This window comes from Chamaea fasciata, unplaced genomic scaffold (assembly GCF_029207755.1).
Source record: "Chamaea fasciata isolate MVZ Bird 193981 ecotype frontalis unplaced genomic scaffold, bChaFas1.0.hap1 SCAF_7, whole genome shotgun sequence".
In the NCBI taxonomy this organism is placed as follows: domain Eukaryota; kingdom Metazoa; phylum Chordata; class Aves; order Passeriformes; family Sylviidae; genus Chamaea; species Chamaea fasciata.
The window spans coordinates 53,340,276-53,355,897 of NW_027094092.1; the positions used below are offsets into that span (position 1 = coordinate 53,340,276).

At 40.1% G+C, this 15,622-nt stretch overlaps 1 protein-coding gene across 1 annotated transcript in view; it reads right to left on the bottom strand.

The window, feature by feature from the left end:
- PPP1R13B (protein phosphatase 1 regulatory subunit 13B) overlaps window positions 1-5,656 on the bottom strand; it is a 69,313-nt gene extending 63,657 nt beyond the window's left edge. The window contains exon 1 of the mRNA XM_066188905.1: window positions 5,168-5,656. Within this exon, the coding sequence (XP_066045002.1) occupies window positions 5,168-5,176 (9 nt within the window). The 5' untranslated portion in view covers window positions 5,177-5,656. The remainder of the gene's footprint in view (window positions 1-5,167) is intronic.
- Window positions 5,657-15,622: the final 9,966 nt, after the last annotated feature.

A 15,622-nucleotide genomic window follows, 5' to 3' on the forward strand; every position in this document is an offset into this window, starting at 1 on the left:
CAGGCTAGCACATTCACTTAAGAGGTTAAGTATTTTGAGCTATCTTGTGCTAGTAATTAATGTATGGTAATACTAAGCTTTTAATTTAGACAAACACATAAGACTTGTAAATTCCAACAGTGAGTCATGAGGGAAAGAGAGCAAGACGCCTTCCCCCCACTCCCCTAATCAGGCAATAATTTGTTTCCTTCTTCAAACCTCTATTCACAGCAATGGTTTTTTAAATTCTTAAAGATGCCTATAGTTTATAAAGACAAAAAAAAATTATCTAACCTCCACGGACATTTAAAAAGATAATAAACATGAGCACTGATTTTAATACCAGGCATTAGACTTCTAATTCTTTACAAGAAAGCGCTGCCTTTTTTCTGTCTATGGGCAACTCTTGGCATAATGGGGGCTGCTCCACAGCTGTATGCATCTAAAGATAAGTATGTGAATAAGCAAGGTTTTTTAAATAATGTATTTCATATGAAACTTGGCTTTGTTAGATAAATCAATCTGGTGGAATGGAATATTGTTGTCAAACAAATAGTTATTTTCTCTGAAGTCTGTAATGGACAACAAATTCATCTATGTTAACATACAAGAGAGCATCCTTTCCCTAAAAAGTCTCCTACATTTCAACAAACCCACACATATCTAATAAATATATTTAAATATTCTATTATCAGACTAGCATATGTATAGTATTTTTTCTTGACGTGGTGAAGCTGATGAACTTATTTTTACCACAGAATAAGCCATATTCTGTCAACCTAAAAAAATAGTGACATGATCCAAAAAAACATGAAATGGCCTTTAAGCTTTGTTGCAATAAATAACTCCATTAATAATGGCTGATAAACATGCAAATTATTCTCTACAGTCAGTTCAGATTTATTCAGCAAACAAGGACATCAGTATTGCTGAGAACTATACAGTTCTGAATTAATCACAATATATTTTATCTCCATATCACTGAAAATTGCTCATATTAATATAATTAAAATTCATAATATTGATTTAAGTGTATTAAAGTGACACATCTTCCTCTACAATGTATAATTATATCAGTAGCAACCTTCCTATGGAAAGAGAACAGGGGACACTGATTGAAGAATATTTTGGTTTTAAATTATAAGCAATCTAATAAACAATGCCCACTTTCAACTTTTTGGGAAATGTTTTAGACTGAACACAGGACAAGTGTATATTCATTTTAAAACAAATAAACAAAAAACCCCCAAAAAACCAAAAAGCCCACCAAACCCCCCACTTTTTCTTAATTCAACAGCTTTATTGAAAAAAACTCCTGCAGATATCCCATCTTTGCTTTGTATTTTATCAGTCATATTATTCATCTTCATAGGTCAGGAGTTTAGGTACAAAGTCTCTAACATAAAATATGCATTAGTCATGTCTGTCTTCAGAGGAGACTTGCAGTGTCCTACAAAATTAACTAGAAAAAAAATTAAACCACTAAACATTCTAAACTTTTCACTCTCCCCTCTGTGAAACCAACCATCACAACTACCTGATCATACACATGCAGATGTATCCAGCAACTCTAAACCTCACACCACAAAGTCCTGTAAGGCTCCTCCTGGATGATTTCAAAAATGTGAATGCCTGGCTGCAACCTCACTGATATTCATGAGTTAAAGGCAAAACCAGAAAAGTTCTGCTAGGAGAACTTGCAATACCAACTCTTCCTCCTAAAAGTTTTGATCCATCACAATTTCTTACATAGTGCCCCACCATCACCTGTCTTGTCACTTTATTGGTGGTATATGGACTCTATACAGTCCTTCACTGTGGAGTCCTTTACCTCACATACCGTGAAAGAATTATACCCAAAATTAAGGCAAAAAAGGAAAGTGTTGCATGGTTCTCCAATACATCAGTTCCTTACTGCATTGTATTTCTTTGTAAGTGGGAAAACAGTGCTCTCATAAATGACTTTTTTCTTGTGTGCACCCTTGTGCCCAAAGAAAATGCTAATACTTGACAGAAGAGGTAATTCTGGAACTACCATCCAAGGAAAAAAAAGCATCAATTGCATTATTTAAGGAAAAGTTTCTAACACTCTTTCAAACACAAACTCTAAAGTATCACAAAAAAAAAAAAAGCCTTTCCACTGGGGCAAATAGATGAAAATATACATAACTCTTCCTCCCATCAGGTTATAGATTATCTGGCTGAAAAAGGAACTATATCCATAAAAATTCTGCAAATAAATATAACTGGAGTTGTTTTAACCCAAAAGATTTCCTCTTAAACCTAAACCACATAGTTCCAGGTTTGCACACTTTATTCCAAGAATGCAAGAAACACTAACCTTTACTTTTCAGTGAAAAAATATCCCTCTATTCAAGGCATACTCATAGGAACACTCAGCAGAGGTGATATTCAGTGTAGCATCATAAGCTCATCATACACATAGTCCTTATCTCTTGAAGGCCATGTAAGGGTTTATGATTGATATGTCTTGTCAGCAAAGCAAAGGGAAAAAAAATCCAGGTGAGAAAACTGTAGTCTAAATCATTACTTCTTCTTCAAGCCCAACTGTGTTCAGGACCAAGAATAACTATTCTGTATTTTTCAGAACCAGAGTAAGCAATATGAAAAAGGATAATGAATAAAATCCTTGTATGACAAGGATGCTGAAGAACAGAGTGGGAAGTATCCCACTCACAAAAGAAACTGTAATTGATGAAAACCTCTGAGAAGTAACACTGTTCCCCATGTGAGGGGAGAAAAACAAAATCATAACAGACACCAAAGGAGAAAAACAGGGACTTCAGATACTACTTCACTCTTAAAAATGCTTTTACAAATGCCAAAAGAATTACCAATCCAAAAGTGGCCCCAATCAATTACTTCAAGTCTAATACATGTGAATCTCAAGAAACTACGTAAGTTTGTTAACATTTCCTTTAATTTGTCGACACAAAACTATGGAGATGAACTGTTGTAACAAGTAGGTAAGTCTAGCAGTATTAAAACCTCTCCTCTTGCTATTTCATGCTTTTGCTAATTATATAAAAAAACCCAAAGCCCAAAATACCCACAAGGAAAAACTCAACTGGTTTAGGGGGGAAAAAAGCTTCCATGAATATGAAGTCAAAGAATTCTTTAAGGTAAAATGTTAGATCACTAACTTTTCCATTCTCAGAATACAAACAACTGAGTAAAAAACCTAAAACACTTGGTCTGGTTCTACAGCCATATGTTCACATTATTTGGATACTATATGTTGATGAGACCAGTAAATGAAGCTGGGTTTTTTCATCCTTGTGGTCCAGTTGGGATGAAAGACTGAACGACTGAAGGCACTATCACGAGTCCATTTAAATATACATATTTATTTAAATATAAATATACATATTCCTGACTGACAGACTGTCCACAACAGCATCTAAAATGTCTTCAGAAAAGTAAAATATTTATTATTTTGGACTTGGACTCGGTAAACTCCAATGTGCAACATTACCACCCCTGTAGCAAGGTAATTTGTTTTACTAAAATTCATCTGTCATTTAAAAATGCTTTGAAGTGTGTTTCAAAAACATAGCAAAAAGTCTGAATCTTCAACCACCTTCCAATAAATACAAACAACTACCACATTTGAACAAGCAAGAAGGTAACACAAGACACTGGCAGAAACATTTAAGTAGGTAAAAAGAAACTTTCTAAGAAGTCAATCACTGTACCACCCAAGTTATGACGTTAACCTGAAACCCACACGTGGGTTAGTAATGGCAAACAAATACATTTGTTCTGACTTAGCATGTCATTGGCATGCTGGGTTTTCAACAGGAATTTTATGAATGTAAAGCATAACCCAGGCTGAGAAGGAAGATGAAGCTGTCACCTTGTTTTTGTTTCTACAAGCAAACGTCCAAATGTTCATGGCACAAGCCTGTAACTCCATAAACTTTGTTGCTGGTGTCTAACATGCCCAGTGCACTGCAATCCTCATCAGTATCAATACAGTATTTTGGCACTCAGCAGCTGGAAGTTAAAGTGCACATGATGGTAAAAAGCCTGTCACAATACCTGGCTTTTAAACCCTACCTGTACTCTTCCATCTGAAATTTTGCACTGAGTTTGAGCTATTTATTTCCTCCTCTCAGTCACAAAACCAATTTCGAGCAATAAAACCTTGTAAAAAATGTCTTAAATGCTCTCACAGAGAAACATTCTGCTGCAGTGCTTTGGCTGCAAACACTGCAGAGGAATTGTAAATAAAAAGCTAATTTCTACTGGAAATAGAGAAAACATGGGAGATAGTCCCTTATATTGGAGTATCTCAAAAAGCCACATTTGAGATCAAACAGAGTTTGAAAGAAATCAACAAAAGGAATGTGACTGCTTATTACTCCGTCCCAGAGGATCTTGTCATAAAACGAACAGTCATCAGGAACAACTCTCTTCTGACCACTGCATCAGCCCACAGCGACAGCGGAGGGAAGCGGGGGGCAGGAAACGGACAGGGATTCTGTCACAGAAGACAATCAAGGTTGTTTGCGGGAAAATGAAAGGGTTTGTCTTCGATAAATAAGCGACGGTTTCACAAAAGCGGTGACAGGAACCGAGGAGGGAGTCAGGCTGACACGGTGCTGCCGCCTGCGCTCGCTTGACCCCGGCAGGAGGGCCGGAACCGCCTGCCCCGGGACGGTTCAGCCCTTCCCCGCACCCGGGCGGCGAGGGATCGGGCTTCGGGTGTAAAACCCCGAAACAGACACACCCCCCGCACACCCACTCACCCAAACACAGCGCACCCCCCACGCCTCACGGCGGGCCTCGGCTGCCGGCAGCGACCCGGGGGCGACCCCCGCCTCCCCGCAGCGGTGCGGGAGGCGCCGCTCCGCCACAGCCCGGGGGGTCGCGGCTCCCGACCTGTCACGGCCGGTGCAGCCCCCGCGGGCGGAGGGGCGGGGGCAGGTCGTGTTCCCCCACAGCCAGGGACGGCGGTGACCGGCGGCCCCACCCCCGGCGCGGAGCCCGCCGACGTCTCCGCAGCCCCGCAGCCCTCTGTCCCGGCTGGCCCGGGGATGACGGCGGCGCCGCGCACTCTATCCGCCGCCGGCAGCCCCGCAGGAAAAGGCGAGGCGTCCCAGCGCCCGGCAGCGCGGCGCCAGGCCGGGGAGCGACGACGCGAACTCTCCCCGTTCTCACTCACCGGCATCATCTCCGCAGCCTTTTCCGCGCCGGGCCCGCTGAGCTGCGCCGGGCCTCTCCTGCCGCCGCCGCCTCTCACCGCGGAGGACGCCGCGCTCGCCCTGGCGGCTGTGACAGGTGCCTCCCGCGCGCCTCGCTCCGCGCAGCGGGCGGAAGGAAGAGGCGAAGGCGGCGACGGCGGCCGGGCTCCCAACCCCCTTCCTCCTCCTCCGGAGCGCGGCCGCCTCTCCCGCCTCCCTCCCCGGGCGCTTCCTGCTCTGCTCTGCTCTGCTACGCTCCGCTCCGCCCGCACCGCCCCGCCACGGGTTAACCCCCGCCGCCGCCTCCTTGCCGGGGCGGGGCCGCGCGGGGAGGCGCTGCGGGGCCGCACGTGACCGCGGGGCCGGGCCGGGAATGCGGGACCGGGACCCGCGCCCGCCTCCCGTCCCCGCCGGGACCCCCTGGCTCCCGCAGTGCCGTGCTCAGCGTGAGGCTCGCCACGCCACTTCTCCCCCGCCCGGCCTCCTCCTCCTCCCGGCGCTCTGCCGCCCTGCCCCCGGGCCGGGCCCCGGCGGGCGCCGCCTCCTCTGGGCGGGCTGCCCGCGGCCGATTGCCCTCGGGCCCGGGCGGTGGAGGAAGGGGCAGCGGCCCCGGGCGCTCTCTGCCCCCGGAATGCGGGGAATGCGGGGCGGCTCCGCCCGGCCCGGCCCCGCCGCTGTAGCTGCCCACGACCCGCTGGGTGTGCGGGGGAAGCTGGGCGTAAGACGGGGCTCGGTGGTCTCCTGTGCCTGTGAGCTAAGGTCCCTTCCCCACAGCTTGTCCTGGTCTAAGGAAACACACCTTGGATAGCGTCATGCCTAGCGTCACTTTCCCTCCACCGTCCCTTCCTCGTGAAATCTGTCTGATGTACAAAACTCCGCTTAGCAGCAGGAGGGGAAGGTATTTTTGTCCTGATGTCAGACTCATGAGATCTGGTCTCGTGTTTGAAAGTAAGGTTCAGTTTCCTTCATTTTCTAGTCTTTCATTCTGTAGAGTTACAACAGCAAAATGAAAGTTAACAGCTTGGAAGAAGCCAAGCTCATCTAGAAGTCAAAACATCACCATATGTCAGTACTGCAACACATGCAATGTAGACAAATTTCATATTGCTGTGAGTCTTAAATCCTAATCTACAGCATACATGGACCTACCCAGTGCTCCAACTGTTTCTGAAAATGGCTGGTTTCCAGTCTTTGTTACTTTATTTGCAGAACACCGTGACAGATCTCAGCTAGGAGTGGAAAAAAAATGTTAACTTGGCAAGATTTTGAGGAGCTTAGATAATGTTTGTGTAAGTCTTTGAGGGTAAGTGGTAATAGCATAATAATCTCAATGTATGAACCTGCATGGTAAGTATATCCTAGTCATGTAAGATTCTGTAACAGATAATGGTCTAAATTTTTAAAATATATACATGCTTAAAATTTCACTGTGTATCCTTCTCTGTGCATTTGCAGGCTCTGGTGTTAGCTTTGTGACAGGTCAAAGCCTCTGCCTCTTTTACTAAAACAGTCCTACAAGGAAAACCTATTAGCATCACGAGATAGTACTTTGCCAGTTTAACGTTATTGTGCAAGTACCAGTTGGAGTACTACGTGCTGGCAATCACACTAATACCATCGACAGGTTCTTGTAGACTGTGATTCCACCTCACACACAGAGCTTTGGAAATAGGTTAGACTATGGTGCTTAAAACACCATAGAGAACGCCGAGATCTACTCAGAAGAGTATTAACCCTGCAATTAGGCTGACTTGAATAAAACAAGGTCTCAAATGCTCATAGTCATCTATCTTAAAAAAAAAAAGGGGGGGGGGGAGTGATTTATCTTCATCAAATTCATATTGAACTTTAATCAACAAAATAATAGGAGTGAATAGAAATTTACTTGTCCTCTTACTACTTACAGTAATTCTAATTTTAACAAACTAGAAATTCTAAAATTCTAACACCGAGAGATTTGTGCACCTTTGGTCATACTTGTTCTATAAAAAATAGTCTTTCTCACTAACCAGGTTAATTTTCGTTGCCAGCAAGTCTTAAACAAGGGTCTATAAATTTTTTTCAGGTATATTTGATAGCTGACATTTCCCTGCATTCAGTGAATAATAACAAAAAATAAAACACTGTAAATATTATCTCACTATTACTTTTTCACTGTGACAGCAGGAGTGCCTACAAAATGAAAAGTGGGAGAATATGATGTAGACAATTGCTGGGGATGCAGACACTCCTCCACACAAGTCCTCTGTTGGAACAGTAGTATAAAAGTTTGTCACTGTGTTGCTTTTGGCAGATGAAGGTTCGGCAACCAGACAGACTGGATACTGAAGGCTAGGAGGAAACGTCTTCAAAAGGTAGAGTATGTACTTTATATGCAAGTCTGCTCCTATTCCTATTTCTGCTTCCCTTGGAAACATCACTTGTCTCAGCTCTTCCCATCTCAATTTTTCTATAGAAATGCAGAAAGAAAAAAAAAAATAACCAATATTTACCAAGTATATAATACTTTAAATTCTACCTGCATCATGGGAAGTTATTTAACACTTCTTCCATGGAAAAATCTTCTTGGGAACCACTTTCTTGGCAGTCAAGAGACAAAGAAGCCTTTATAAAATTTTCTGATTCCAATTTAAAAGCAGAAATCTCTTTACTGTGAACAGAATAATGGTCACTTATAAGAATGTAGGGATTTTTTTTTTTCCCATTGCCCATTATTCCATACCAAATGACTGGTCCAGTTTTGTAGGCATTACAGTGCTTGGCCCAAGGGGCCAGTGATATCTACAGCTCAGTTGCCTTTCTTGGGTAACTGAGGTTGCATGAAAGCAGTCAGGATTTGGGGAATGCCTAACAAGATAAGGGAAGAGAATTTGGTTATGGAAGCAGATAAAGCCAGAGGTACTACACTCCAATTATTTGATTCCAAATCCGCTTCCTTTGTGAAAGGTGTTCTAATTTTGTCAACCTCTTTCTAAAGGAAAGGGTTTGTGCTTATTTGTTGGTGTAAGTATTAAAACATGTTGTACAAATATCTGTTATTCTCCTCTTGGTTCTTAAAAAACCTCAACAATTCTATTTAACATAACAAATTGAAACCACTGTAGCTCAACACACATTTATTCAACTTACAATACATTTAAAAAATGAAGAATTAATGCTTATTGGTTATGGTGTGGTGAGTTTGTGAGATGTGCAGTAGTCGTATTTACCTAGAAACTGAAATTTGATTGAAATGCATAAACTGTCATTTAGTGTTTTGTTAAAACACTTGGAATTTATGGGTACACAGTGAAAAATGACCAAAACATGGTGTGTTTTTAACCTAGGTTTATTGGAAAAAGGGGTTTTAACTGCTGTTAATAAATTTCCAGGCCTCTTATTTTATCATTATTATTCTTAGGACAAGCAGAGATTCCCACAGATAGAGGTGGCAGACTATTGAAATTTTCAGGAGCACTCCTGCTGAAATTCTGAATCTTACTTGTGTTTTCTAATTATCTTCTAGCGAGATTTTCAAATGTAGATGTTTTTAAAATTTTAAAAACTATTATGTCTGAGTCTCTCCTACTTCTTTTCTATGCATAGACAAAAGGAGGAAAATGAGCTTTCCTACCTTCTGAGATCCAAGTGTTCTCCAGTTTTGCATTCCCTTGTTAAGATGCTTTTCCAGAGCATAGGAAAATATTTTCACACTTTGGAGGTGTCACAGGAAAACAATTTTGAATTAATGTAACACTTTTTTTCATGTGGTATTATTTTAAATAACAGATACTGCTATTTATAGCCAGCAGCAGTGTCAGAGGTCAAACATTTAGGGTGGGATCCAGCTTTACTAATCTAGGGGTTAGGTGTGTCATTTCAATCAGTCATTGAGGCTGCTTCTAGAGATAAATCAGGGGAGGGGGGGAGAGGCAGTTCTGCAGATAATCCATTCATGTCGAGATACTCATCCCACTATCTAAATCTCTTGGTCTTTGAAGGTGCCTGTCTCTGTATTGATTTAGGATGGTGCCTGGATGACTAGCTCTGATTGGGAAGCAGACTTCTGGATGGCTCCAGTTCAGATGGGTTCCCTTACAACAGGCAGAATAAAATCTCTAAAAGTGAGTATGGGTAGGAGCACTGGGGTTTTTTGCATGTATTTAAAGAAAATGTCTCTTTGCTAAATGAGTAAGTGGATTACTTTATTACAGAATACAACTCTCCTTTCAAAAATTGTATTTTGCATTTGCTGTAATGCAGGAGGAACTGGGTCTGAGTAGGTAAGCAATTTAAGAAGCTGAGTGACAGAAGTACTTGTAACTTGCATGGAGTGGCTACAGTGCAGTGCTTTGTAACAGATGATACAAACAAAAAGACTGAATGTTTCATGGGGAGTTTCACAGCAGGAGCCTAAAATGTTTAGTGAAATACAGTGTAAAGTAAGAGTGTATATGTAAAGGAAAGGTATATTTGTTACTGTGGCCTTAAGTAGCCTTTCATTCCAGAATCACCCTGACTTCCTAAAGCTGCAGCAATGAAGTGTTTGTACTGAACAACAGTCATATGCTGCCATGCTTGAATTCACATACAGCCAAGGCATTTCAAACCCCACCAAACCTGTTCAGAGATAAATAAACTACAAATAACAACTTAAAGGAAACACTTTGATGTCTGTTTGGTATACAGTATTTAAGACACGTGAACAGGAGAAAGATACTTCTTCATCACTGCCTTGTAATATTCTCAAGTAATGTATGCTGGACTAGGTGACTCATGATCTCAAGTTTCCATAGCCCAGCACTTGGTGCATCATTCTGAGAAGTGCGACAATTACAGCAGGAGTGAAGCATTATGTGTGTGTAGCATAGCTGTGTGCACTTCCTGGGATTTGGGTGTCTGGTATGTCATGTGTTCCAGGCCTGCTGGTGGATTAGAGGTAATTTCTTTAAACAATAACAGAAATTGTATCCTTAATCCAATACATATGACACAAAAGCATGTACTTAGTGGGAAATGTTGTGGTTTCATTGGGAGATGTGTTGCTATCCACTCATAAAATTATTGCACTAAAAGGTATTGGTTTATATTGTAGCTACAGAAGATACAGTCCAGTAAGATGACATGCCATCATCTTTATAGATGGAAAATCTTGTTCTGCTCCCCTGTAATTCATAACAATGAGGCCATTAACCATATGCAAAGAGCTGAAGAAAACAAAAACTTTAACGTCCTGGGAGATGTTCTCTCTGCTTGTACTTTCAGGCTTTATAGCCATTTGGGCTCTCAGGATGTTTCTTTATAAAAATCCTTTTTCTTGAAATTTTCAATATGCCCATGATGAGTGCAAGTATCTGAGATGAGCCAGATGATGGGTTATTAATTGCAACATTAATTAGGGACAGTCAGTCCTTCACTCTTTACTCCTCCTTTATTTATGGGCTACTCTTTTTTGGGTGTACCACTTGGTTAATATGAATGGAAAATGATGGGCCATGTTTTGAGTCCAGCTTTTTAATTTGTTACTGTAAGACTAAAATTATTCTCACATATCTCTTCCATGACTTAGTTAAGTACTTACGTGTTTCTTACAGTTTCTGCATGAAGGGATTTCAAAAACTTTCAGCTGAAAAGCTAATGCAGAATTCTATCATACGTTAGTTTTTCCCTCATGCTGCAAAAGTTTTGGGTTGTTAATCTTCAACTTTTCTATTAATCACATCATCCCTTTGTTTTAGATGGCCAACTACTTATTTAATTGAAACCAATGCCTTTTCTTTTCTCCTTTTATCCTGCTGTATCAGATGCATGTTTTCATGTTAGATTTGTATTACTGCAATATACAAACCCAGTAATTCCTAATTTGAAATGTGCATCTCCTACTAGAAATTGTCCTTTTCTTAGTTACCTTTCCTGAGGTAAATAGATCTAGTCAGAACAAACAAGAAGGGGGTATCAGGTAATGAAGCTCCTGCGTCTTGCTGTTGAACGTGGTAATGGGTGAACTTGAAGGATTGCAGCTTGGAAGGGGAGACTGGGAAAGTCCTCTGCTCAGTTCTGAAGTCTGGGATATACTGAAAGGTATTTTCTAGCAATTACTGATAAAGTGATATGCAAAGGAGGCTTAGAGAGGAAAACATGTGTCTGAGCAGAAGAATGCTCATGTAGAGTAGGAGAAAAAAATTATAAACCAAATTAAATGTGTATTAAAAAAAACCCCTTATCTGTTTTATACTTGGTATTTAAACAACTACATTAAGACTACACTACTGGAAATAACATTCTTTACCTTTTTTCTGTGTATGTACTTATCACAGATTTTACAGATTAGAAAACGTAAGGTAAGTCTCCTCCGAAAATACAGTAGAGTATTAAATTTGTTAAGTAAAACACCATTGCAGATGTGAAACAGGTTCTGATTTAACATACATCTCTATGGAAAACATTTCTGCACTCTCTCACATATATATCTATAGAGATACATATATAGATATATATGTGAGATGTATATGTATAAACACCACCTTAAATTACCACTTTTTGATTACCAAAAGTCTTGTCAGAGCATGGCTGTCACACAATTTATTGGGAATCTGAGTTTTTCAATCACAAACACTATTTTAGTAGTGCATTTTAATAGAAGAGCATCTGCACTCAGGTAATCTGACCAGCAGATGTAATCTAACATTTGCAATGATGATTTTTGCATGTTATGAAAATAATGGATTTGTGCCTTATTGATGCTTAAGGTTCATCCCTTCTGTTCCTGTAAATATTCCTTTTTCACATAAAGTAACAATGTTCTGCTCCAGGGAATATTAATGAGACAAGTTGATTCTGTCTCCAAGTGCCCTGTTTTGTAATCTTCCAGAAATAGATTTCTGATTTTTTATTTTTTTTTATTTTTACTACTGTGATCCTACAACAAAGTTTACTACAATTCTTAGCTGCATAAACAGAAGAATGTCAACAGTAGGAGCAGATGAATTGTGTAGGGCATTGATGGAACCTTATTGAAAATGATTCAGTGAAAAGCTCTAGAAATAGTGACAGTAGAAAATGTATCACTGGTATGTGTTTAGAATCTATTTTAGGTTGACTTATTCAAAGAAGATACCATAATATGCAGCTGAACCTGAGAATATTTAGAAGGCTGGAAAGGAGTGTGTTCATCACGGAGGAGTACACCCAATAATAACCTACTTGCTGGGGGATGATTAGATGCTACTTTAAAGGTTTGTCTACTGCTTATGTCTCAAATTCAAAACCAGTATTTCTGTTCTGTAAATGGACAAGCTACAACACAAGGTACTGGAATTTTTCTTTTTTCTATTTCTTCCATTTCTTATGGGAAACATATTTTTCTTGCCTTCTGCCTTTCTTCCTTCTAGAAAGGTCTGAGTACATATTTAATGTACTAGCCTTAATTTAAAAAGAGGTGGGATAGTTAGCATTAATAAGAATACATAATTTGAAAGCAAAGTAAAAATATTTTTTGCAATATTCCTTTTCTAGTTGCATTACTCCAAAAGAATTACTTAAATCAAAGTATGCTGAACAGTATCATGTCTTGGTGTTTACTTAAACCAAGAGTCAGGTCCTTTGTTAAAATTGGTATGACTCAAATTCTTAGCTTGCTGAAAGAAATGCAGAATTTAAATTTTAGCTAATTATTGTAAAGAAGTGTCTAGAAATCCTAACTGAGACCAGAAGAATTTTCTTTTCAAGCTGTATGCGATATGTGGAATACAACATCAGGAGTATAAGGAGGGAACTGTAATGTCATGTTTAAGGGAATTTAAAAAAGGCTATTTCCCTGTACAACTGCACTAAATTAAGAGGTATACCTGAAGCATCATCAGTAAGGAGTCAACAATAGTGCTGAAAAAAGCATAGTTTGAGACATATCTACATGTACGAAATAAACAATAGAGTTAACTATGGAAGTGGAAATGCTTTCGGTTAGACCTCCCACAAAAGGGTATCACTCCCTGTATTCTTGGTCCTCTGTCTGTTCACATTCTAGTCCACTTTATTCATCCCTCCCTTTTCCTCCCATAATACTCTGCCTCTTTTCAGTTTTGTTGTCGCCATTTTGCTTGTTTACATAGCATTCCATATGAAATACCTCACAATAATTTCTACTTCATATCTGAAGAATTCCCCCTTAATTGTGGCAATTCTTAGTATTATCAAAAGTATGCTAAACACAACAGGTTAAAACAAGAAATGAAGACTACAACTAATACTGCAGAAAAAATCTGTGTAGGCAGCAGTCACCACAGATGGGATTCATTCAGTATACAGCTCTTAGTTCTACCACCCACATAATCCCCATTATCATTTTCTCCCAAGTACACTTCATTAGCTCTGAAGAAATCTCTATTGTCTCTCCCAGCAGATCACTGAAGGTACTGTCATGATATGGATATAAAAGTTAAAGGTCACATCAATTAAAAACCATTCCTTTTCAATCCTTTAGAAGGTCATAATAATTAGGCATATATTAATTTGATGACAACCGATAATATAATTTGATGAACCACTACCAATTTTATCCTTTATAAGTAAAAGTATTCTTCCTGATAGTACTGAGCATTAGGAGATCATCATCCAGTGGTTCTCCCTGGTCCCTATTTGTTTGTTCATTTGTCCCAATTAATTAAGTGATAGGATAATCTCAAGAAAGCAATGTGCTGTCCCAGAGGAAGGAAGCAAGGCTCTGCCTTTGCTGAAGCACAAGCTGTCGTTCCTGATTTCTATACAGGGTGGAGTTTTGCATTCTTTTTATTGCTCCGACTGTTGATGCTGATGACAGTCCTTCCAGGAGAGACAGTGCTTTGATCATGTCTCTAGCTGTGGATGAGGAGGAAACTTGCATTGCCTTGTTATGAGGGACACAATGACTTAGGGAACTTGGCTGAGTAGATGGTAAGATACAAATTCTGTTTCTTCTGCCCTTTTCCTGCACCCCCCCAACTGTTGTGCTATAATCTAGTTATAAAGCAGCTTTGCTGTAAACAGAATCAGATGGGTCCAAATTAAAATGAAAAAAACCCCAAGCACTTGTTTTGTTATTTTAGAGAAGGAAAACCCCATAAAATTATGCAAGGTCACCTGATTTGATGCACAAGTAGCTATATCAGCACAACTATGAGGAGCAAGGCACTGAAAGCTGGTGTAGCTGCCAGAGTGCTCGTACTATTAAAACGTAACCAAAGACAGAATTTAATTAAAACGTCTAAATCATCCCTTCTTGTGGTGGTCAGTTCATTTTGAGTTGAGAGAGAGTAATTGTTTCCAAGTACTTTGCCTGCAGCAGTGGAGTAGATGACACAAGACTGTCTTATTTATGAGTTTTTAATAAATTACCTATTCAGCCATGTGGCTTTGTGTTCTTAAAAATATTAGCTGCTAAGTGTTAGTTGCTAAAGGTCATGGAATTATACTTTGAAGAGTTGCTGTTCAAGCACTATCTTGTCACTTCTTGTTCCTCCATTTAATGAATTGTTAACTAACATCTTTAATGCCTCGGGGAATCTCCATCTTACTATTCTTTCCTTCCCAGTAACTTCACAGATTTCTGTGAATGAAACAATAGATGTTTCACACATTGATTTCCTCCTTTTCAGTTTAGCCAGCTGGTGATGATGTCACACACAACCACCTGTGTCTAACAAGCACCTGATACTGTTCCTTCCTTCGGGACTGGAAGTACAAGACACATGTACATACCAGCTCTGTATTGGCATTTGTACTACAAACACTGGATTGCTATCATGATTCAGATAAACAGGAGACTTGTTCAGCTGTTTTAGTTACTTTGGACCATTTCCTGCAGCTTTACTCATCCTCCCAATTAACATGAATACACATTTGGGTTTTTTCCAAGTTAGCCATTAAGGAGGTTAAGTAGGTTGGGCCTTGTGACTAATGTTTCCTTGGCGCTGACTGTATTTTGCTGCTCCCCTACAGTATTCTATCATACTTTATTAGCATGCAGAAAAAACTCTGATATTCCCAACTGCAGAACAGCACTTGAAATGTTCTAGAAATCCCCAAGCTCCAAAATGAGAACTCTCAGTTGAAAACCCAGCATGGAGGGGCACATACAAAAGACTTGTACTGTAGAAAGACATTTTACATTAACATTGCCATTATTAATAGTTTCCTACTGCTGAGCTTTCATGTTCTGTATTGATTTAAAAAAAAAGTTACCAGTACCACAGCAAAACTTAAGTCAAGAGGATGCTGCAAATAAATAATTGGATGAGGTTCTTCAACCCCTAAAGATGTCTGTTGTTCCACTAACACGGTAAAGGTAGTAAAGAGGTTTTGTCACTGCTGATGCCTCACCACAGGCAACAAATTAAGAATACAGTTGCTTAACTACTTTACTGCATAAAGTTTAAATGTAATCCTGTTTTAGAAATGTCAGCAATATAAAGAGGCAGCAG